The sequence below is a fragment of the Chamaea fasciata genome, unplaced genomic scaffold, assembly GCF_029207755.1.
Source record: "Chamaea fasciata isolate MVZ Bird 193981 ecotype frontalis unplaced genomic scaffold, bChaFas1.0.hap1 SCAF_9, whole genome shotgun sequence".
Taxonomy (NCBI): Eukaryota; Metazoa; Chordata; class Aves; order Passeriformes; family Sylviidae; genus Chamaea; species Chamaea fasciata.
The window spans coordinates 21,802,932-21,828,180 of NW_027094094.1; the positions used below are offsets into that span (position 1 = coordinate 21,802,932).

Here is a 25,249-nt window from a genome sequence, read left to right on the forward strand (position 1 = left end):
AAAAAAACCCTTTGCTTTTTTTTTTTAATTTTTAATTAAAATTGAATAAACGCTTAAGGAGAAATTAGCAGTCACCTCCATCCAAGACCTACTCGGGTTTTATAACAGAATCAAAGCGTATTTAAAAAAAAAAAAAAGTAAAACCTTTTAATACATCAAATATACGGAATTTTAATCTTTAAAGCGATACATTGTCTATTTTAGTACATGACGTAAACCTTACTTAACCCTTTTTACAGGGTGGACTTAAAAATTAAAAATAGTTAAGTGTTCCTTTTAAAGAACAAAATAAGGCAAATGAGGTTTTTGGAATAGAATTGTTTTTGTTTTTTCTTCCAGAATACATACAAAAAAATACCAATTCTCTTTCAAGGGTATACACCTTAAAAATAATTGCAATTTGAAATTATAACTGACAAATTGCGAGTTGTTTTTTAGTAACAAACATGCATGTAAATTTTTTTGTTTCAATGAGACATTAAATAAGAACGTACAATACAATCATAGCAATTTTAAAGTAACATTAAAGAGAAGACCTCTATCTTTTTATTTATATTCTACAATGGGTGTTCCACTTTTACCTATTGAGCTCAGTTTAGTAATGCACTTTATGATTCGTTGTCCCGCTTGAAGCTAACATAAATAAATACAGTGCTCATGGATCCAGTCCTCAAATGAACACTATTTTATAAAAAGTCAGATTTTTTTTTTCTTTCCAACTTTTATAAAGTTTTGCAGGGCTTCCTTCCCTTACCGCTAGACTTTGTGTTGTGTGTCTAAGCCCCACTGCCTGCGCTCACTGGTACCCCAGGGCCGAGGCTGTGGTGAGTCTCTGCCCATAGAGTGCGTAAGGGGAGTAGTAGGGTCCGGTGGCAGCAGGCACGGGCACGGGGGCCCCGGGGGTGGGCAGGGGGCTCTTGGAGTAGGGGTGGTAGCGGCTGCCGAGTCCCAGTGCGTGGTGCGGGCTGCGCAAGGCCAGCGTGCCCGGGCTGCCCGGGGCGCCCGTCGTGGGGATGTGCATGTGGCATGCCATGGCTGCAGCCGCTGCGCTGGCCAGCGACGAGGAGCTGGGGTAGCTGGAGAGGAGTTTATCGGTGCCCGGGAAGGCAGTATGGGTCCGCAAGTGGCTAAGCAGCTCCTCCGAGGTGGCAAAGCGCTTGTCGCAGGGTCCGTTGGCCGACACCCAGTTGCAGATGTGTGGCTGGGGGTCATTGGGGAGCATGAAGCCGTAAGGGTACAAAGGGTGGCCGGCTAGCGAAGGCGGCGTGGCGCCGGTCAGCGAGGAGTGGACGCTGTGCAAAGGGTGGGTGGGGTAGACGAGGGGGTATCCGGACTTGAGGGCTTGGTCGTGGGCGCAGGAGGCTCCGGCGGCGCCTGCCAGGTGGCTGGCGCAGTGGTAGCTCAGGCAGTAGGGGTCTCGGCACAGGCTCGCCGTCATCACCGACGGCGGCGACGCTCCCGCCAGCGGGCTCGACCCCGCCGGCTTGCTGCAGCCCAGGCTGCTGGCGGCGGCCAGCTGGGCCCCCACCAGGCTGGAGGATTTGGTGGGGTCCAGAGCTACTCCATGCGGCAGGAACTGCGGCGGGTAGCCGGCGTAGGCTCCAGCCAGCGTCCCCGGGTAGCTCATGCCCGCCGGGGGCAGGGGGAAAACGGTCTGGCCCGGCTTGTAAGGGGATACGGGGGCCACGAGGCCGGAGCCCAGAACGGAGGTGGAGGAGGTGGCGGTGGTGCTGCTGCAGGAGGAGGCGGAGTCCGATGCGATGGGCTTGGAGCCCGGCGTGCTCTCCTGGTGCTGGTTGACCTCCACGTTAATCCCGGCACAGCTCACGCTAATCCGGCTGTGGCTGATGCTGGTGGTGCCCGGGCCTCCCTCCGAGCCGGAGCTGCCGCTCTTTCCGCAGCCCTCCGAGTCCTTCTTGTCCTCCCCGCCTTTCCCCTCGGCCGGCAGCAGCCCGGGCGAGCAGGCGGAGGCGCTGGAGTTGGGGCTGCCTGTCCTTGGGGTGAACGGCTGGCAGGTGGCGCTCGGCACCCGGAATCCCGACTTCTCCCCGGCCGCGACCCCCGCGGCGGGGGCGCCCGCGCAGCCCGCCGCCCCCGGCTCCTTCTTCTCCGCGCCCGGCTTGGAGTACGGCTTGAAGCTCGATTTGTCCTCCACGCCGATGTCGCTGAGCTTCAAGGGGCCCGACTTGGAGTCCTTGTCGCCTCCGGAGCCATTGGAGGTGACCGAGGAGAGTTTGGAGGAAGGGGACGGGTCCGGCTTCCCTATCTGCGAGCAAGTTTGTGCCAAAAGGGCCAGGGGGCTCTTCTTTGCATCCAGCTGTGGAAATCAGAACGACACACAAAGAAAGAGATTTAATCGGGGTTTGAGAAAAACCCCATTGCATACATAGGACTCTTGTCCCGTAGTTTTCTGCAGAATACAGCCTGGAAGTAACGAACAGTTTGTGCGCATTCATCAACTTGACAGCCCCCTCCCCTGAATGCACCATTTTCCATAAAGCCTTTAAAAAGGGCTGGGGATTTTCGTATCCCTGCGAGCCCGCCGCGGCCGCCTTCAACGCCCCCAGCCTCCCCGGCAGCGGCCCGGGCAGCGCGGAGCTTGGCGTCGCTCGGGCCGCGCTGGCCCGTAAACCCGCCCGTGAACTACAGCGACTGCAGCATTTCTGCACCCTGACTGGTGGCACTATTTATAAACAGAGCCCGAGTTAGCCGGCGAGCAGGGCTCACAGGGAGAAGGGTGTCCTCGCTCCGCAGAGACCTTAATGAAATCATTCATTCCCACGGACACACCCTTCCCACCACCAGCACCGTTTCGAGTTTCGGTCCCGCAAACAGCGAGCTACGCAGAGGGGGACCGGCAACCTCGACAGAGCAGAAAAGGGAACAACAAGCCCCCCGAAGTACAGATCCGTGTCGGTACTTGAAAGGAATCGGTCGGCGAGCCGAAATAGTTATCTTGCCGCACCCACGTTTGAGCCTGTCGCTCTCCGCGTCGTGTCGTCCCGTCCCGTGTGTGTGTGTGTGTGTCGTCCCCCCCCCCCCCGGCCCCCAAAACAGTCCCTGCAAAAGCAAGCTTGTTTGGCGCTCGGAGCACTGCTTATTTGCGTGGCCGGATCGTGACCCCAGCGTGGATCGGTTCCTTCCACTCGCACCTCCTCTCACAAAAAAAAAAAAAAAAAAAAAAAAAAAAAGCACTCAAAACAGCAAAAAGAAAATATTAATTTACACAGGAACTAGAAATTATCCCAGTAAACACGGAAACAATACCCAGGAGCGGTTCCTCGCATTAACTCGAGATCAAAAAAAGCCCCTGTCCCGGTATAAATGCATTTCAAAGCGCAGGAAAGTGCCGAGGGCGGCTGGCGGAGCCGCCATGCACAGCCAGCGCCCGGGCAGGGACAAGAGAAAGCGGCGGGGTCCTTACCTCGATGGGGCTGACGGGCGTGGAGGGTAAAGGCTGCAGGTATTCAGGGTGTAAAATGTGTCCAGTCCGCGCCGTGAGCATTTTCAGGACTTTGATGGGAAGGCGGTTGGCTTGGCGTAGCGGGTCCGAGGGGGGGACGGCGTGGAAGCAGGGCTTGGCGGCGGCGCTGCTGCCGTTATTCCCAGCGTGCCCGTTCGGCCCGGCGAGGTCGGCGGCGCTGCGGCTGCGGCGGGGGCTGCCTCCGGGCTCGCTGAGGCTGCTGCTGCGCTTACTACTTCTTATAGCAGAAAGCGAGGGCGATGTGATCATGACCCAAAACCTCGCATGAAAACTGGGGCAAGTGGCGCCGCTCGCACTCGGAAACGCTCGCTCGCTTTCTGCGGGCGAGATAGGAAAAAAGCCACACGCCCCCCGAGCAGAAAAACAAACATACAATGTCCCGTGGCTCTCTCTGGCGGGGAGGGCGTGGGTGGGGAGGGGGAGGGAAAGGGGGAGCCGGCCGGAGAGAAAGAGGAGGAAAAAAAAGCCGAGTAATCCTTGGGCTGTGCTGGGGGCGGGGGTGGGGGCTGCGAGCGTGTGCCGCGGTCCCCCTCGGCCGCTCTCAGCTCCCCCGGCTGGCGCGGCGCGGAGCGCTCGCCTCCGCCGCTCAGCTGTGATGCGAGCCGCTGCCCATCCAGCCCGGGATCTGGCAAAGAAACTCACTTCAAAAGCAGCTGAATTAGTCTGAGATTAAAGCCTTTGCCGCCTTCCAATCAAATGGGACCCCGAGGTGATTGGAGGGTCAAGGGGATGTGACGTTCCCTTTTCTGGGCTTTTTTTTTTCCTCCGTTTTTAATGGTCTCTCGCTTTTTTTTTTTTTTTTTTGCCTTTTTTTTTTTTTTTTCTCTCTTTCTCGTCCGCCTTCCCTCTCTCCTCCCCTCCTTCCTTGTTTTCGCTCCTAGGATGGGATGGGCGTTAATTCTGTGTTTCACATCACGCGCTGCGAACGTTTTTCTTCCTCTGCAGCCAGCACGGATTGCGCGGCAACGGCGGGGCGGCCGCGGGCCTGGGGGCGCCGCGCCTGCCGGGGGGCGGCCGCGGCCTCCGCCGCCCTCCTCCCGCCCGCCCCCGCCCCGAGCACACCGCCCCGAGCACGACCTGCCGCCCGCCACGCACGGCGCTTACGGGCCCGGCCCGCGCCCCCCCCTCCCCGGGGCCAGCCTGCCGGGACCGCTCCGGGGCCGCCGCCGCGCCGTGTCCCCTCCGGGACCCGCGGAAGGGCGCGGGGCGCTTTTCCCGCCCCTCCCGCCTGACAGCGCGGGGGAGGCCCGGACGAGAACCTGCAGAGCGCCGGCCTGCACGTCGCCGGCGGCAGCGGGCGGGAGCCGGGGCGCTGCGGCGCGGCTTGCGGCGGCGCGGGGAGCGCGGCGGGATTGGGGGAGGTCGTCACACGCGGGGCTGTCACGCACAGCCCGCCGCCGCCTTTCGGGACTCTCCGCCCCGCCGTCAATTGTCAGTGCTCCCCAACCGCAATCAATCAGTTATTTGTCAGCCCCTGTCAATCCGCCCTTGATTTATGTCAGCTTTTGTTGCTGATTACAAGCCTGGTGTGACTTGAAGGCGGAAGGAGAGAGAGAGGGAGAGAGAGGAAGGAAGGAAGGGAAAACAGAGGGAGAGACGAGCTCCTCGGGAGAAAAAAACCTTTTAATTTACGGAATAAATCCTTGGAGTAAACTCGACTTGTTTGCCAGCAGCCGGTAGCCGGTAGCCCTCCCTAGCCCCTCACCGCCCTGTCGGGGAGGGTTGCTGGACTCCTCTTCCCCTTCCCTCTTCGTCCTCTTCGAAAGCGTCCTTCGTCCCTGCACCCGCCGGGCTGAACCGGTCGCCGGCAGCGGGGGCCTGGGGAGGCGGCCCCTCGCCTTAACGAGAGTATTGGTTCGCCATTTATGTGTTTGATTTTCAGCTAGACTGTGTTGAGAGCCTTCTGGGTACGCACACGGTGTCTACCCGGGCGTTACACACGTCCTGCTTTGTGTCTGTGCACTCCCGAAGGGTACTGAGTCCTCTGCCCTCAACCCCTTTTTTACCGGTGCCGGCGGATGCCCCGAGCGGAATCCGCAGCCCTTCAAGTCGCTGGGTTGCCTTTTTCTTTTCTCTTTGTACTTTGCTTCCCACTATCCCTCCACCTCCTCATCCCATAACATTTTTTCACAGGCAAAATGTGTTAATCAATCTTTTACTTTTGTTTCCGGATCTGACATGGTGGCCCACACAATCTACAACATTAACAAAAAGGTCACTTAGAGATAAAACACGTTTGACAAGTGAAGAACAAGGCAAGTGCTTTAGGGGTCGCGTCCAATTCCTGACCTGGACTCCAACCAGAACAGGCGCTGATCCTGGAAGGGTTGGACGAGAGGAAGGACTTTCACTTTCTCACGTTTAGATCTGCTGAACCAAGTCCTTTTTCTTCCCTTGAAACACCGATCTGCCCCAGTCCCTAAACAGATGTGTCAGATAGTCTTTAATGACCTGCTCTTCTTACGAGCTATATGTAAAGCAGGTTTTCCTCGGTATCCCCCCGCCCCCGCCAAGCGGTACCCTTTAAATCTTGCAGCGCAGTAAGTATATTTGCTGTATTTTATTTAAACCACTTTACTCTTTTACTGTGGAGTGTAGAGTAGGATAAATACACGGAACTCCTCTAGCTTTAATAAAGATGCGATTAATGTTAACAAACTTTTTAATTTCTATCTTTTCTCTGAAAGATAAGGTTTATTGGCACAACTTCTCAGTGGAGAGTCATAAACGCATTTTCATTTTGCAATCACCGCGGTCATCTTGCAAGACCATCAAAATTAAAAGGCAGGGGGGAGGAGGTAGAGAAAGAAATCTTGCATAAACCCCACGATATTGCAATAGGACTGACAAGACCCACAACTTGCCCTCAAGGAACTCCCCCCCTTCCTTTATCTAGAGTGGAAGTGACTTGAATCTGCCCCAGGTTTTCCCCCAGTTCTTTCTTTTGTTGTCAAGTCCAATTGATAAATGGAGTGCAGTAAAACTCTGGAAGAAAAAAAAAAAAAAAGCTGAAACCTTCATTTGTGTTCATTTGCATTAAAGTGCTTGGAACAGCTGTTTTCCTTACAGGACCGGGGAGACTCCTATCTGTTTTCTCGTTGTATTTATCCTGCCTCCCAGGGTGAAAGACTAAAGATTAATTGTCTTAAGGTAGAGTCAGCTGTGGGAAGGCTCTTCCTCCCCATTTTTCCTTCTCTCTCTCTTTTCTTGTGGAGGTGAGGGTGATTTCGGGAAAGGGTTGTTTTACTTGTAAGCCAAGGAAGCAAGGGCGATAGCCGGTACATGTATAGAACAGGCAGCGCACCGACGGGAAGAGCGGGGGACGGAGCGGGGAGAACAGCACGAACCCCGATCTTTCTGGCTAAGTTAGAAGCATGAGAGGGTAATTTAATTAGCAGCTTCAGAGGACAGTTTTTTCATTTTCTTTTTCTTTTTTTTTTTTCTTTCTCTCCACTCAACCTTTGAAATGAGATTTAAATCGCACTCAATACTGTAAACTTTTTTATGTAGAACCTTGTAAAAAAATCAGCCCCAAGACATCTCCTCCCCTTTGCGCCCTCCAAAGCATTTTTGAGTTATGAGAGCTTATTCACTGCGCTCAACACACGCAGAAAACGATTCCCAGCGAGGGGCTCGGAGTTAGGATGCACACGCGTAGGATCGGGCGGGCGGCGGGGCTGCAGCTTGAAAGCGGTGCGGAGTTTGTGATTTGCCTGCTGCGGGCTCCTTTCCTCTCTTGAGCCGAAGAAGAGGGATTCTGTCCTGCTCGTTACCTTCGTCAGATTCTTGTTTAATGAGTCCGTGCAGACGGTTTGCTGTTTGGCATTTACTTGTGTAGTCTTGTTGAAGTTTTGGTGGCTGTTGCTTTTATTCCTTTGAAAAAAATCCAAGGGTTGGAACCCGTCTTCCTCCTTTTACAAAGGAAAATTGTAACTTAAAAAAAAAAAAAAAAAAAAAAAAAAAAAAAAAAAAAAAAAGAAAGCAAAGGAGGAATTAATTAACAAGTGCCAGTCCACACTTTCCTTTACCTACCAGCTATTGGCAAGCATGTCAAGTCGATTTTATTTGCACACAATGGAAATGATTTATTTTCTCTTAAAAAGGAGTGGGCTGGCAGATATTTGAGGAGGAGAGGAGAGCGAGAGCGAGAGAGGAAAAAAAGTTTGAAAATGCCTTGAACTATTCACTGTCGAGATGGCTAATCAGTATTGAGGCTCGAGGGCACTCGGGCAGCTTTTCAATGCGGTTTTCCTTTCATCTCAAGCTGGATGGAGGCGCTCAATTAAAAGCCTATCAGTTTGTAAGTAAATCAACGCCTATCAAAGTTGTCACATCAAACAAAACGATTATTATTGCAGCCCGCCTCCCCTATTAATCTCCCTCTAAAATAATCCGCTTGACAGGTCAGGCTGGCGAGCTGCAAACCCTGGTCAGGATCACCCAAAAAACCCGGACTGACTATTTTTCCCTCGGGAGAGGGGACTGCAGAAATCTCGACACCAGCGTGCCTGTTCTGCGAGCTTGCTCTCTTGCCATTTAAGTGTCAGCTTCTGTAGATCATGTTGGAAAAGGGCGTTTAGTCTTTTAAACGGAACAGCAACAACCCTACAGGCCCTTTAGTTTAGCTTTTTTGTTTGTTTTTTTCTTTCTCCCCCCTTTCTTTCCTATCGTTTCGAAGATACAAGATCAAGATTTTAATTAGCAGAAGCAGAGTTGCTGAGTTGTGTCTGGGTTGTGTTTCTATCCGTAACATAATTCAGTTCCGTGTCTGTCCATCCGGTGCGTCAAATTTATTTTCTTTGATAGTACTCACATTTCACTATCTACCCCAAGGTTTTTATTAAGATATACATTGCAATGCATTTTGTAGATGGTGCATCTTTTTCCTTTTTGATTTTTTTTTCTCACAAGAATGATACTACTTCGTATAAGAAGATAAGAAATGTGATGGGTTATCAGAAATACACCACCACGACTTCATATATTTGGAGAGAGGCTCTTCCCCCTTCCTTTTTTTTTATTTTTATTTTTTTTTTTTTAATGCGAGAGTACATGTGCTCAGCTAATAACTGATGCTGCATCTGCCCAGGTATCCAGCAGAGGTGTAGGGTATTTATTCTAGAATATTATTAAAGCAAATAGTTGGAAAGCTTGCCAACATAAAGTCAGATTTCCAAACCTTTCCCCTGTTCGCATAGTACCTGAAAATATTTACCCTTATGATTGTAATTACTTTCCTAACACATAGAAGCAATATATATTTTACTCTGCATGAGATGTAGGTAATCGTTTTATAAGCGGTGATAATTTCAGAGCCATCTTCAAAATAATAGTCACGTTTAAGCGAATGTGAATTTTAGTAGTCAGTGGCATTTTTACTAAACGAGCAGAAAATCACTTTTGTTTGCTTGTTTGGCTGGTTGCTTACTGCTTTCGGAAACATACCTTCACCTAGAATGTTTTCAAATGCGTTGTCTAATTTTGTTCCTTTTGTTACACCGACATAAGCAAGAGATTAATGCACCTAATAATAAAAAAACCCACCCCAACCTTTCTCTTTTTAGCCCTTTGACAGATTTCCCTCTTGACAATGTTTCATGTGTGAGTGTGAAAATTTTTACTCCCGTGTCGAAACCCGTTTGCCAACAGCTATTTTCCAAGTCTACCCTCTTTTATGTTTAAGGTGTTTCTTATGCAAACAGCTGTTATTTAAAATATGCCTTAAGGTAACTTTCTAGAGGGAGAGGGAGAGAGCAAGTCAAATAATTGCAATGACACGAGCAAGGCTGGGTATGTTTCTTGTTAAGTGCATGGAGATTTTTAGTGTCATTTAATGTTTTTAAATGTACTACGATTAAAATGATCGAGCCCAAAGCGAGTGAACACATTTCCTAATTCGTACATAAGTAACTCGAATTGGTATTTGGCGTCTAGATTCTAAGAGGAGAAAAAAAAAAAAAAGAAAGCCTTGTAGCTTTTGTAACACCTTGGTCTGATCACTCCATCTCAGCAATCATAAAGGCATCTTTGTGTTTATCTTCTGCGAAAGCCCGGAGGCTACGGGAGAGAATTGTACCAACTAAGCACATATTTGGTTACAGTAATCCCTCAGAAATTAACTATGGCACACAATGGAGGCGATCTCCAGCTTCGTCACTCGGATCCCAAATGTGGAGAGTGTTTATTGACAACTTTGTTATGGAAACTCTGGAGATCAAACAGATGGGTCTTCAACAGGGAGGTACAGTGTAGGAACAGCGTCCTTTGAGATATGAGGAAGAGTTTTGAGGATATGGCTCGAAAAGGCATTGGGACCCAAATAATTAACCTTATCTAAACACCCTAATGACAAATGAACAATGATCCTCGACTCAATTACAAGACAGCTATGTTTGGCAGGGGCAGGAAGAAGCATGCAATATATCTTAGCTATTTCCTTGAAACAGTCTAGGTCCACGATCCCAAAAGGTTAAAATAATCTTAATTTTTCATAACTATTAGCTTGTTTTCAGTTATCCCTAATGATGCATTTAGGTCTCCTCTAATCCCCACTGCTTTCACTTTTAGCTTTTTACACCCTAAAATTAATTCCACCTAAAGTACATTTTTCATTTTGTACTGTACTAGCGACGTGCAAATAATTTACATCAGCGTTCATCAGGACTGTCCTGAAGTGATGGATCATTTTGTTGAGTTGCAGTAAAAGTGCAGAATGATCTATAATGATGTAATATATACATTAAAAGGGTGTCTGGATGATCAGAGTTTTTCTAAAAATGTAAAAGGGCTTTTTGATTGATAACAGGGTTGCTGTTTTTCTGCAAAGGCTGTCACAGGCTGACACAATGCTTGAGTTATTAGGGCAGAGAAGGGCAACCATAAATTTCCAACGTCAGGCAAAAACTCTCTTTATTGTCTATATGATGGATGGGCCTCCGTACTAGACACCAAATACTTCGTATCACCCTTAAATGGGAACACATTTTTCGTGGCCATAATTCATGTTTTTTAAATAGAAAGTTTGAAATGCCTGCCTATATTTCACAATCCTGACATATTTATGAATCACTCCCTGCATGCAAATATAATTATTTAAAGCACTGAGGTGACATATGGGTTAGAAATGTACCAAATGCTGTTAGCGGAGTGATTTTTTTTAATTCCCTAAATTGAACACCATAGAAAACTCTGCCTGTCTGTTCAGATCAATAAAGTCGAAGGTGAAGTTTTACTGATTTTGTCAGTGCCACATACAGATATTCGGTTTTGATTAGGTGAAGCTGACAAAAAGGGAGTCTTTTTGCAATTACCATTAAGTTAATGAAAGAAACACTCATCTTTCTCCTGGCACCCCCACGCAGGCATACGCGTTTTCCCTCCTTTCTTTTCGGGCGATAAACTAGCCGGAGACGGATTTGACAGGGTTTTTGTTGTTGTTGTTGTTGTTTTTTTGTTGGTTTGTGGGTGGTTTTTTTTTTTTTTTTTTTTTTTTTTTTTTTTTTTTTTTTTTTTTTTCACCCCGGATTTATTTTCCGTCCAGCTGCGCTGGTCTCGGAGGGAGTGCCGGTGTGCCGGCGGGAGAGGGGGCTGCTGAGAGCGGGCCGGGCCGCCCCGCGGCCGGGCAGCACGGCCAGGCGCTCTGCCGGCCGCTCTGGCCCCCGCCCGGCTGCCGGGCACCGCGGGGTTACCTGCCCGCTCCGCCGGCGGCCTCGGGGCCAGCACAGCGGCAGCGCCGAGCGGGCGGCCGGTCCGCCGCTGGTTTGCTTTAGTGCATTACGGGGAAAGTCATCCCACCCCCTCGGCGGGGAGGCCCGGGCGGCAACGCCTGCGGGAGGGCACGGCGGGGCCGCTGCCGCCGCCCAGGGTCGCGGGGCAGCCCCGCGGTCGCCGACACTTCCGCCGGGGCGGGCGGAGCCGCCGCGTCCGCTCCGCCCGCCGGCCGCGCCCGCCCCCCGCCGCGGGCAGAGCGGGGCCCCGGCCGGCGGGACGCGCCCGGCCGTTCGCGGCGGCCGCGGGAGAGGAGCGGCGCCGGGCCGGGGCGCTCGCCTCTTCGCGGCGCCCCACCGCAGCCTTTGGCCCAGCTCCTCCTTTCTCGGGCGGTTGTGCCCGCACACCGGGAGCTGCTTACTCAGCCTGAGGGTCTGACCCGCAACGTACACGTTTGTATTTAATTAACTGAAACTCAGGTTATGTTCAGTAGAGCTCGAGGGATGTGAATCAAAACCGCAGAGCATCTTGAATATTTTTTTCTCGCGGACTTGTGTGTAAATGTGTACAATGTTTGCACTAGTCCAAACTTACTATAGCAGGCTGACTCTTTGCCCATAAAATGTTAAATCAACCATGACCAGACTCATTTTCCCATGTCAGCCAAGAGGACTCTGTAAATCAACACATTAGGGCTTCGCTGGGTAGGAGCTGCGTGTGCTTCATGCAAAATGTCCCTGACAGTCGCTCTCTTGGTGCTGTGGTTGTCAGCCTGTGGCTGACTGCAGCATTGTCAGGTGGCAGCAGGAAACCTTGCAGGTAGAGTGCAAAATCATTGGCGACGCAACGTGCAAGAGGCTGACAACTGGCGCAACAGAAGGAAATTATATGGGTTTACCTTTACCTTTTGATGTGATTGTGTTTTTAAGACTCATCGATGTTTTGCAAAGCCTGTTGCACCAGCCCGGACTGCTTAGAAGGGCCTGTGTCTTCCCTGAAGGCCTGCTTAGCTGTATGTGAGCAGAGACGTTCTGCAGGCACTTCCTACCATCCCAAGAAGGAACCCGCTTACAAGCCATTACAGAAAAGCTTATCTCAAGGTTATGAAGGAATGTGTGATAGCTATACCTGTAAGCAAATGAACACAGTGGATAAATGCAACTGAAAAAAAAACCAGCACTGGCCATATGTTGCTGTGCCTAAACAACCAAGACAAACTCCATTCTTTGTTCACAAATAAGAATAAATCCCCCCAACTCTAAACAATATGTGTTCTGTAAAAAGCCTCAGCTAGCCAGTCCTTATCTAAACCACTATCTCTGGGTAAGGGTTCAGACACTGGAAAGCTTATTTCTGGGTGCTAGTATGTTGAAGGGAACAGGAGACGTAATACAGCATATAACAGAATAATATAACTTCTTACTACCACACAACAAATATCAGTAATTACACACATTGAATCAGATTAGATTCAGATACCAAGGTAAAGCCTTGTGCTATATTTCTTGAAAGGGGCCTCAGTTTAGAGAAGTCATTATCCAGTGCTCCTTGCTGGATTGCCTCCCACTCAGAGGAGTGACCCAGCTATGACCCAGACTCGGAACACTTGTGTGTAAATTTAATTTTCAGCATTACATCATTTCGACTGGAGTCTCACCTCTTTGCTCATTGTTGTGCTATGCGGCTTACCTGGAGGTAAAGAAAGAAAAGATAGTAAGAAAATGTGCCAAATGTTAGAAAATGTTAAGTTCAGCTTAAAAGTGCGCACAGAGCCACTTCTGTCCTGTGGTCAGGTGAGATGAAATGACTGAGCCATCAGTAAGGTGGGAGGGAAAAACATGTACATGATTAGTTTAAAATCTTACAAGATAACAAAAGGAACATTTGAGGATTACTTATGAAGGGATAATATAAACTCTGCTTGCAAAATTTCCCATGTTTAAAAGAAAAGGCATTTGCCAAACAAGTGCCTGTAGCAACATTTCTTTTTGATCACTATTCTCAACACCTGAACAATGAAAACTTGTTCATCTAAATTCAATGTACTGTCTAAGGGGAGTTGTGCATGTTTGCTGAGAATGATTAAGCACACAGGTTATTTCATCTAATTGTGATTTTTTATTTTTCATTAACGGAGCAGAGTGTTCCACTTTATGTAATTTCCTTCCCATAAAAACCCCGCACCCTAAACAGATTTCTTTCTTCTTTTTGTACATCATTCACAGAAAGTTCACATCCTTACTGGATGACAACGAAGACAGTAGAATGAGCGTGTGAAGAGGCTTTTTCCCTGACCAGTTTCATTCGGGTACTCCCAGGTCTGATAAATGTACTACATTAAGTGTTATAAGTAGAAATTAAAGACACAAGTCCTTACAGTAAATTCCCTTCAAGTAAACTTCTTAAATTGTGGCCATTGAAGAACAGAGACTAGACAGAGCTAGTGACACTTGAGTTTCATTTCCAGGTCTACCATTAACAGTGTTCAACTATATTTTGCGGCTCTGTATCTGTGAAACAGAGTTGTGGTATTTAGTTTTCCATTACAAAGAGTTGTAATCAGGATAAGACAGTAAATGCTTTAGTGCATAACCATGGCAGAAAAATACAAGAACGTAATCTTACACTGCCTGTAGAAAAGCTCCGACATTATGCGGTGTGACTTGCTGTATAATAGCATAGTCAAATCAAGAGGATCATCTCGTTCCTGTTTGAATGCCATGGTTTCTTGTCAGAATTAAATATGCTGGTGCCTCTGCAACTTCTATGTTTTGCATTACTCAGTCATTGGAAATAAACATGCATCATCAAGGTTTCTTATTCCTCCACTAATTTTCAAATTCATGAAATGATGTAATACAACTTATGCATGTAATGATGATGTTTGGTTCTTTAGATTAGTAGTTGCCATGTATTTCTATAATTTCTGTGGTCAGTGTTCTTATTGTTTACTTTATATTTATACAATATGATGTTTTTACCTGTGACCTTGAAATCATGAATAATTATGCTAGTAGGACAAAGGTACAAAGCTATTATTAAATTACACTGGTAGTCTTGTTTGAATGTCATTAATATACAAGGGGAAAATCAATTAGCAAAACACCAATTTTGAAATGTAATTTATTAACACTGTGTAAGAATATTCTTTGGTTGAATAGCTCTAAGACAGAGATAATATAATGGCATTGTGGCTACTTCAGTTAGGGCCTGCACCTTCTCTCCGTGGACTGCAAGATGAAATTTTCTCATTTACTTGTATATGAAAACAATTGCACAGTAGTAAGAAGCTCTTTTGGTTCAATAATCACCCATTGTCTCATTCCCACATTCCCATATGATATGAATGGGAAACCTCCCAAATTTAAGTGCGATGACTTCATATTTATTATGGATATTTAATATCAAAGTATGTTAATAAGAAAGAGGAATGGTTTAACTGAAATGATAATATTTAAGAAAAGCAGTAAACATTACAACCCCCTTAAAAAAGGTGCTTCACTTTCTCTGGACTGTTGGTCTCCATTTGTATCTGTTGTTGTTAATAATAAGTAATATTTATAAACCAAAGGAGACAAAATAAGAACCTGGCTGCCATTTTTTGTTACTCATCATGAAAACTATGTAAAGTAGACAGGATTTTTTGAAAGAGTGTATTTCTAATTATGGCACTCATATAAACAACTGTGGAACTGTAATGGGCTCTTTATCATGAAGGTAAAAGCTGTTCTTGGCCAGAACTGTCTCCCTTCAATATGGCTCTTAAAATCGTTTGTGCAATAAAGACAACTGGAGCTCAGTTGTGGATATAGAGATAAGTTGATCTTGATTTTTTTTGGCCAGCATTTGAAATTTCTGTGACTAGGGTGGCATGAAAATCTCTGTTATGTGCAGTGCAAAGGACAAGATTATTTCAGCTGAGTTCTGGGTGAGCAACCTGGTGTAACGGAGAGAAAAGTTGAAAGGAAATACAGTTCTTTCCTGTGGCAGTCTGTAGTTCTATTTATATATTTATTATGGAGTAATGAAAGCAGTAACATTTTTACAGTGAACAGTAAATAATCATGGGATGCCAAAATACCCAATCCAGGGTAGGGTATATTTATGTTTGTAGTATATACACACACAAAAAAAGTGCTACCTCTTGGAGGAGTGTTGGGCTAAAGATGGTTTGGTATTTTTTACACAGTCTTGGCTGTGTGTCTCTAGATAGATCAAGTGTTTATCAGTAGTGCCCTTATATCTTCCCAGAAGGCCTGTGTATGCTTGCTTGTGGAACATTATGAAGTACTCCAGGAAAAAAAAAAATCTTCAACAGCTACAGATTTCTCCAGTTACCTGTCCTCAGTGTGGGCACTAGAGTATCAAAAGATCTGTTGCACTGGGGACTTCCTAAGACTTTGAAAGGCAGGGTGAATTTCATCCTTAGAAGATTAAGAACTGAAAGAGACTCCTGAAGTACAGAAAAATTAATTTAGCAGTTATAAAGACATCAAATTTATGACACCAGAGAATGAAGTGCGGAATGTCCTCCCCTGCCTTGCCAGAATAATTTGAGAACAGTTCATTCATATTCTCTTTGTTGTTTCTGCAAAAAATATCAGTTGTGTGATGGGACTTCTGTGATGGAGATGCCGACGAATTCAGGTCACAGATTATTTAACAGCTGGAGAGTGGCAACATCCTCGATACAGACTTTTAGACAGTAGCCAGTCTTACTGGCTCCATGTTTTAGCTTCCAAATGTAAAATTATTTGAATTTTTTACTTCTGTTCATATACTGTGGATGACTTTGATTCTTTGCCCTTTTCCTGCTAAGGATTTTTACTTCACCTTTAAGTGACAAGTTCAGATATAAAGTTCTTGATTTTTGTCAGTTTAGGTCAATTGTGAGCACAGTATTTGGATTATAAATGCTTAGTCTTCCACCTTTCTATTCCATATAAAATAAAATTGCCTGAAGATATCCACTATTATATCTATGCACTATTATCTAATCTATGATATTCTGATATGTATGCTATCAACTTTAACATTTTTAAATCTTAAGTGAATGTATGATATCACTGTTTAATACAAATAGATCTGAATTATCATAAATATATTTAATGCATAATGCATGTCACTCAGGTATTATTGTCAGTAATGGATGAGGAACAACACTAGGATAATTTATAAAAGTAGGTAAAATAATTTCTCACTAGTTAGTGTTTTTCAGGGTGTTGCTTTCTAATACCATTTTGGTCATGATACATTTCTAGCATAACTTAAATGACTTGTGCAAATTACTGAACTGGCCTGAGTGCTTTTATTATACCCGAAACACTGCAAATGTCTTGCATTTATAAAAATGTGTATAAAACCAGTTCAACTCTTTTGCTTGCTTCAAGTCAAACAGTAAAACAAGTTTTTCTTGCTTACAAAGTGAAAAAGCCTTCCCTCATCTCTGTGTGTGAGGTGCCAATGAGTTGGAGAGGAACCTTAACGTTTTCCCAAATAGTGGGGAATCCTTAAATGATAGAGATTTATGGAGAGAACAAGCATCTCAAGTGAAGGAGGGAACATAGCTCAGGCACACTGTGGGCTGCAGTGGTGCTGAACCCAGTGTGACTGCTCTGGGGGAGGGTGAACTGTCACTGCTGGGAGCTGGTAAAAAGCTTTTCTTCAGCTTTCCTTTGACTTTGAGGTGTGCCAAGCCTATGAGAGGCTGTACCTACCCTGTCAGTTAAGCATGCTCTCAGGCTTTGCTTGTATGCATTGTTCACTTCTAGGCTTCCCCCTGGAACAAATAATTTCCTTTCTGCTAACAGAAAGTTTGAGGCTGATTTAGCAGGCATTTCACATCATTTGGTATTGCACTGGGATCCTATAGACTTGTGCTGGGCTTAATTTTCTCTACTCATGTGAGGTACACCAATATCCAGAAGGCCTTGGATATTCATGTATCCCTTTAGTGCCATCAGACATGTGCCACACATTTTATGTCTCCTACCAAATTGTAGAAATCTGTCTGAAAGTAATGTGGCCTTTAAATTTTTAGCCTTCTGGCTTTTATCCAATGACTAAACAAAACTATGATGTTGTAGGGACACGCAGGTATGAAATGAGACCTGAGAAGATCTGGCTTGCTGGAAGTAGCCCAGGCTGGTGCTGAGGAAAAGTTTCTCAGTAGCACACAAGAAGAGGTGACTTGGTGGCCCCTTGGCATGGCTGCTTCTGACCATGGAGGTGAGTATCTTGAAGGAAAAACTCTGAAAGCTACCTACTAAAAAGATAACGATGTCAGTAGTGCACTTATATCCTCCCAGAAGGCCTATGTATGCTTGCTTGTGGAATATTATGAAGTACTCTGGGGGGGAAAAAAAAAAAAAAGATCATTAACAGCTACAGATTTCTCCAGTTACCTGTCCTCAGTGTGGGCACTAGAGTATCAAAAGATCTGTTGCACTGGGTGATGAGAGGCTGCATGGCCTCAGGAACCTCTATCTGATACAGACTGTGCAGGGGCAGAAAACTGGTGTTCCAGACTTTCCTTTATGCCAGGCTGATCTTCGCTCTTGAACAAGCTGGGGCTGCCAGACACCACAGCATTATGGCTGTCCTCTAGGTGCCCTCTAACAGGTTTTTGGCATGCTGGGAGCTGTCACTAACTGATGCACTGAGTCAGGTTGCTTTTAGAGAGCACACCTGAGAGGTCGTGTTAGACATGAAGCATTGATTTAGTGCTTACAAGATGTGCACAGTACTAGAATGGCCCATGGCTGGAGGTGGTAAGGAACTCTTGTGGAGCCAGTTTGGAAATCAGCCCATTCCACATAAACAGAACTTGGAGCTGAGGCTTTCTTCCCTTACAAGGAAGAAATACAAGGGCATTATAGATGTACTCTTCAGTATCTGGCTCAAAATGTCAATCTTAGTGACTCTCAAGTAAAAGAACATTAAGCATGCAAGGTTTGGCACAGAAAAAAACGCAGTGCCAGAATTGAGGTTGCCTCTGCACTCTTGGTTCTTTTGTTTAGTTCATGGACATAATGACAGTCTTGAGGATAGAACATAAGATTAAGTTATATCACCCCTGTATCATCCCTGCCTCATTTAGTGCAAAATCTGCAAGACAGAATGCCAAGAGATCGGGATTTGTCACTGACCCCTTTGAGAGGTATGGTAGCAGGACAATATAGCAAAGTAGCTTTTTTTTTCGACCCATGTGGAACACACAGAAGTCTGATAAAAATGAGAAACCTGTAGTTGTTTCCATATCAAGTTAGAGGACTAAAAGCAATAAAGGATTATAAGTTAAGGTATTAATAAGAAAGCACTTTTAAACCAGTAAATTATGAGTACTAGATATTAGTACTAAGAGCATACAGTAAAGTTATGCAGTCATGCGTGCTAAATAAAGGATACATTTAGGATGTGCACCTGCAAAAACACTGGTTTGCCATTTTGTAATCACTGATAATTGTAGTACCTCAGCAGCAGGGTGAACAGGAGGACTTTTATTTTGCACGTCATGAAACTGGAATTTTTTTTTCTAGTGGCATTAGACTGGCAAATTTGATAGAACTTATATGATATGCAGCGATATGGTTATGTTAATTGGATACATTGATTTTTGTTGTTAAAACAAGTATAAAGTAGCCTGGACTTACTTTAGGTGAGTCAGCTGAAAAAACCTCTCCAAATGGTACAAAGTGGAAGTTCTGTTCAGTGTGAGATGGTTAGCCTGGCTTGGAGAGTGGGGAGAGTTTAGTATGGGCTGTACTTCTGGGCCACTGTTTTTGCCTTGATATACAGGACCATATCTTGTGGAACTTGGTGTAAAAATCTCTTGATCATATGTATTTACCTCTCTTCAAGAATTTGTAAAGCAATAGTTTGTTTCACAAGAAAAGACAGAAGTCCTGTTAGAGCTCAAACTTTGTCCATTGCCTTTTAGTTTTATACTTTCCATTCTACAAGAGGGAAAATACTTTTGATTTCTAATTACACATGGAGAAGTGATTATCACTTGTGGGTTTTATCCCCACTCCTGAGTGGTATTAGCAAGACAGCCAGCCTTTCAAACTATCCTTAGTGTAACTAACTGTAAAATTGGGATATTAATGCTTAATTGAGAGGGGTATAGTAGGGCTTAATTGATTAATATATGTAAAATGTCATGAAATTTGCAGGTGAATGACATTTTAGAAGGGTTAGGTATGACTTTCCTTATATTTGAACATAACCAGTATAAATAGCAGCAAGAAGTGATCATTAGAAACAATTTTTACAAATACATTTACTTATCTTTCCTCTGAAAGACAAATTAATATACTTTACAGTGAATACCATTTGAAGTGGTAAATGTAGAAGAGAATTAACATGCATTTCCATTCAATAGAAGAAGATGAATGCTAATAAATTTCCTTGTAGATAACAATTGGAAAATATTATTTTCAATATGTCAGTTTATGGGCCAGTATGATAAAATATATATATTCATTATATATAAGTGGTCATTAAACTCAAAATAGAATCTAAAATCAGTGGACTTGTCAGGTCGTCTTTTTTTCTCACCTGTTTAGGTGATGAAGGCTTTGGTCTTAGCTTTTCTGCTTAAACAGAATGGTAATATTAATGTTAATATAAAACAGATACCCTCAAACTTTCCAGGTAACAAAAGATTTTTAGACCTTTGGTTACCTTAAAATTAGAACTTTTTTCTGTTTGTGACAGTATTCACAGTCCTGTAGCTTCAGTAACATATGTATTTTTTTCATAATGAAAACTTAACAGTAGGGAAGAACTGTATTTAACATCCTGCTATGCTTTAATAAGAATTAAAATGTGGAATAAGCAGAAATACCCATCATGCTCATCATGAGCTTATTTCACCAGCTCTTTTTTCCACATTGTGAAGAGCTTAATGGTTTTTTCCAATTCATTTTCTTTTTAGTCAGACTTGTACTTACTGTAAGATCAAAAGAAGAGGAGAAAAGTGTCCAAGTTAGCTATTAGGTCCAAGGATGTTGGGATGTTCCACAGGAAGCTCCACATGCTGTATCCAGGCTGCTGTATCGGAAGTGTGAATCAAACTGCATTCTGAGATTACAAGGCCTCAGTACCATGTCTGGGGTGCCGGGTGAGGCCTTTCCTGACTGTGTAACACATCTTCAAGAAAAGAAAAATAAGTTCTAATTACTAAAAATCTTAGTGAAATATCAATAAATATTTTAATAGGAGGTTAATGAATTGACATAAGGTTAAACAAGCCAATCGACACTACTTAAAACCACATGTGACTGCTACTGCACAACCTCATCTTTGACACATGGTTCTCAGACTGTAACATTTTGCAAGTTCTCTTACTTACCGCATAGCATTGCTTTGAAAATTATTTACAAACAAAACCGTCTTATAAAGTACAGGCTAATGGTTGTTGTTTTCTTGTTTCAGTAGGGAAGTCTAAATCAACTGACAAATTCAAAAAAAATGCTAGAAACTTGACTGGCTAATATGGATATTTCTTTTTATTGTGAGTATTAACTGCATATTTCTCAAGAGTTTTGGGCTGAGAATAAAGTAGTTTATGTTGGTTACTGCTACTTCTCTATGAACTCAATTTGTGAAACGGTATTTTATCCTGCTGTCCTGTTGTCCTGATCCATGATGTATGTTATGACAGGCCCCTTTTTGCTGGGTTCTGCCACATAAATCAAGTTATTCCAATTAAAATCAACGAAATTGTTGTTATGGTAGGTTTTTTTTTTCCTCCTCAGAGAAAAAAAATTAATTTGCAAAAGTTTTATGAATAATAATATTTTAAGCTTCCTGAGCTTTTTTTCTGTGTCTTGATAGGAAGTCTTTTTTAATAATGTTGTGACTAAGTCTTAAAACCACAGCATCATCTGTGACTAGACCTTTTAGCCTTCACTTTTTATTACAGAATTCACCCAGCCTTGTCTTACCAAGGTACAGAATTTTCCGCATGCGACCCAAATGTAGCACAGTGGTCTAATTTACGCAGAGTCATGTGAACAACTCTGTCACTCAGATTCGCCAGTACAGTCATTACTAGATAGAAATCCCAATACAGAAAACACCCTGTGGTGTTTTTTGGTTTTGGCAAATTAATAGTATTAAAATTTGCTACACTGTCAGGTTTGAAATGGAAATCTTACACCATCATGGTGTAACTCAAGCTGTCTCCATTTTGATCCAGAGACAAACCCTGGGAGACTTTGAAGTGATTTGATTTTTGATGTCCATTCAATCATTGCCTTTTTTTGTAAATATGTCCACTGGTATCTGTTTCTGTTTTGATTTTGTAATGTGGACATTTCTCTGCTTGAACCAAAATAGTTTGTTCCTAATTAGTCATATATGTTTTCCAACACCATCAGCTGACAGTAGCTTTACTCATCTGAGTGGGATTCCAGCAAGAAACATAAGCATGGAGAGCTTTAAATGATATTGTTACCAGTCTTCTACTATATTGTTATCAGTCCACTTGTATCTTTACTTGAGAGGAACATTTAGTAATCTGAAGCTCTGAACCATTCTCTTGTGATTGTGGAAAAGGTCCCCAGCATGCTGGTCAAACATCAGCATGTCTTTGGATATTTTTATATGTATGGAGTCAAAGTTGGATTCCAAAATTAAGACAAGAATTTCCTTAAGTTTAGCACCAGTCTGTCTCTAATAATCTCTGCAGTATAAACAGGAAATCTCTTTGGTTTTAGTCTGCTATTCCTTTTGTGTTAAATGAAGGCTTATCAAAAGACTTTTGTTTGTTTGTTTGTTTGGTTTTTGTTGTTATTTGTACAGATGGTATGGAGACTAAAACATAACATACAACTTATGGAGGACCACTCTGTTGTCAATGAGTGATGCATTACTTTGGCTCAGTTACTTTCTTTTTACTTTCCCACTTGGATAGTGAGAATGGTCTAGAAACAGGTTTTTGTAAAAAGTAGTAGAATGCTATTGGCAAAGTTGTAATGAATCTAATCTCATTATCACGGGACTGCTTGACTCACAAGTTGGAATTTTTTCCTGCATTTCCTGTTCACAGTAATGCCATTTTCTTGTTACAGTTTCTGCAGAAAATACCTTACCCTGCACTGGGCTCCTTTGTTCTTGCACTTGCTTACTTATGATTTTTTAGTTTTTGAAGAACTGAAAATTGTCTGACTGAAATGTGATAGATGCAAGAGAACCTGGAGAACCTAGGACAAAAATATCTTGTAGTACCAGCAAGTACTATAGAATCTACAATCTACAATTAGTCACTCTTTCTGCTTCATCTTACTTAGGAAAGGTGATTATGCATGTTATTGAATTTGAATGATTTCTCAGTTAGTATATTTTTTTTATGCAAGGAGAGTAGAAGAAAGGAATAAACACTAAAGTCACCATTCAGGAAGAGTGAAATTAAATGAAACTACCTTGCTTTCCCATGCACTCTTTCACATTTTCAAGACATGTAAAACCTGTTTCTTGTAGTTTTCATGTTTATGTATATCTCTCTATATTAATAGACAATATATTGCTTGTGGAGACCTCTGGAACTTTTAGCTCTTCCCTCTTGCATCATGTGTGTGCATGTTCTTTTCCTAGTAATGTCTCCAGATGCAGAATTAATGCTGGCTGTGCTATATTTATCCCTCCTCACCCAGAAGGATGGGTGGATGAAAGTAATGAGTGAGTAATGGGAAAAGTTGCTGTTTAACAATCTGCAGAGGATGGTGGCTTTTGTTTGGGCTGGGTTCTTTCTTAACCATCCAAATTGTTAGCAACTTCCATACATTTCTGTGGGAATCTTTGGTACTTAAAAGGTATAACAAAAACCAGCAACTGCTTTGGAACTGAACAATAGGGAACAAAAACATTTGCTACTTAAAATACAGAAGTTATTCCATATTCAAGTGTAGGAGGTTGACTACTAATTGGACTGTTCCTGCTTACTACTCTTCTCAGCAGAGTATCGTGTATCTGTTATCTCTGTGGAAGGCTGTGGTTCTCCCCTTTGCTGGTATAACCTGCTCAAAGATGTAAGATTAAAGAATGAGGCTGTGAGAAGCAAGGAAAGAACCTGTTTGTTAATGTCAGGTATTCCCACACCTTGGCTTGAACTCCTTCCTGATCATACAATTTTCTGTTGAGGTAAAGACACATCTTTAGGGGCATAGGCTCTTGGGGCAGAAGGCCCCATCCAATGTCTATTTTCAATAGTATATGCCTATTTATATATAGGTCTCTCTTGTTATGCAGTGTTGTTCACAAAACAAGTTGCAGAATGTGAATTCCTGGATTAATCAGGTGAATGTAGTTCTTTCTGAGAAAATCAAATCAAAACTAATCGAAACCCCAACAAAACAAATAAAAAAAATCCTCCCTTTTTTCCCTTCCCCCTCACCCCCCCCCCAAAAAAAAAAAAAAAAAAAAAAAAAAAAAAGGAGGGCCCATAAACCCTCCTCAAAAACCTCAAAACCCCAAAAGACCTCTGGCTAGTCTGGTAATTTAGTTCTGCAGTAAGCTGCCAAGACAGCTGGAACAAGAGAGAGCAGCTCAACTAAAGCTGCTCTGGCCTCTGCACCCACTTCCTTTGTTTTTGACCTTTGTATTTAAGCACTTCCTGCAATAATTTTGTTTTGTCTTTGAAACCAGCACAGTGTGACAGACAGTTGCTGCCCCAGACATTGTGACAGAGATCTGTAACAAGAAAATACCTCAGCGAACCTCAAATCTGTTATTTAGAATAGAACTGCAATGTTGAATGGCCTAAAATTGGACTTTATCCTAGCTTTAGTACCCTTTTTCCCCTGAGTTCTGATTGTTGCATTCTTATGAGCAAGCAACAATGCCCAAGGATATACAGTTGCTTCAGTATTGCAATTTACTTTCCCACGATTGTGCAGCCAGCCAACCTGAAATTCACCTATACATAATGGATTGTAGGGAAGTAGCACTTCAAATCTGTTGTGAGTCAGTTGTCTTAGGCTTAGAAAAAAATAATCTCTGTGTATTTGTGCAACGTATAATTATAGGAGAGGTGGTAGCAAAAGTTTCCATACCAAGGTTACTGAATTCTTTCAAATTAAAATAAAATCTTATGATCTTATTATTGTTCTGTGCCTCTGTGACTAGCAGCAGGACTTTGAAACTTGGCAGAAGGAAAAGCCTGGCTTTATGAAAAAAAAAAATAGTGCATAAATTATAAGGGACTGAAAAATACAATTTCTCATCTTTGGTTCGTACTATATTTAGTTTTGACAACATGTCCAAACCTTGCAATAATCTACAAAGCTTGTGGATGCTCCATGTCAGCATCTTTCTTCTGTGTGCTGTACTCTATATGGGACAGAGAATCATAATCACCCTTTAGCTTGGAATAACTCTTTTGCTGCAAGTATTGTCTAATTGGAGTAAAGAGTTTATGTTTTAGGCTCATCTTTTTACTGGAAATAATTTTTGTTATGTAATACCTACACCAAACAAGACAAAGCAAGACACAGTATTGTGTACAGTTAGGGTATCAGACCTAGGTCTTGGGAGGTGCAGCTTCAGTTCCCCAGTGGACTACAGATAATAAATATAAGGTTTTATACACATAAAGTATCCATTCTATGCCCCAGTTCCTTTTCTTTGTAGGATAATAATAATATTTTTCTGTTTTTCTGGCATTGAGTGTGAATAGGTGCATTCAACATGCTAGAAGTTCTGGTAATACAATGCATTGAGGAACCTAGTGATATTTTACCTGGTTGAGGTAATTTACTTATCTCTGTCCAATCTATAGTCTAAAGGAAAGAGAATTTTGTATATTATAAAATGCAAACAACCAAACATCAAAATCCACCAAAAGACAACTCTGTACCACAACATATCTTAGGAGAAGGCAGAAATAAATTGCACAATTAATTGTTACTATGTCTTAGTTGTTGAGCAGGTAACTTATTAAACATCATTCTAGCCTAATAGCTATAGTGTGCTATATAATATATATAGTATTATGGGGATTATATATATATAATTGGGGATTTTTAATTCTATTTGCGTCATTCTATGGTCAAC

General features: G+C 43.5%; 2 protein-coding genes across 4 annotated transcripts in view; one reads left to right on the forward strand and one right to left on the reverse strand.

Moving 5' to 3' along the window:
* Nucleotides 1-317: 317 nt before the first annotated feature.
* Nucleotides 318-4,711, reverse strand: ZNF503 (zinc finger protein 503). The gene is made up of 2 exons (XM_066191472.1): nucleotides 3,425-4,711; nucleotides 318-2,317 (listed from the first exon to the last, which is right to left on the reverse strand). Exons 1-2 carry the CDS (start codon nucleotides 3,731-3,733, stop codon nucleotides 797-799), a joined length of 1,830 nt encoding a protein of 609 aa, XP_066047569.1. The 5' UTR covers nucleotides 3,734-4,711; the 3' UTR covers nucleotides 318-796.
* Nucleotides 4,712-5,890: 1,179 nt separating this feature from the next.
* Nucleotides 5,891-25,249, forward strand: part of LRMDA (leucine rich melanocyte differentiation associated) — a 635,267-nt gene continuing 615,908 nt past the window's right edge. The window contains exons 1-2 of one of the 3 annotated variants that reach the window (XM_066191474.1): nucleotides 5,891-6,024; nucleotides 17,278-17,419. In XM_066191474.1, coding sequence (XP_066047571.1) covers nucleotides 17,414-17,419 — 6 coding nt within the window. In that variant the 5' untranslated portion in view covers nucleotides 5,891-6,024; nucleotides 17,278-17,413. Of the gene's footprint in view, nucleotides 6,025-13,468; nucleotides 13,510-17,277; nucleotides 17,420-20,399; nucleotides 20,709-25,249 lie in introns of those variants that run through there. The other 2 variants (XM_066191475.1, XM_066191477.1) reach the window with 2 other exon arrangements.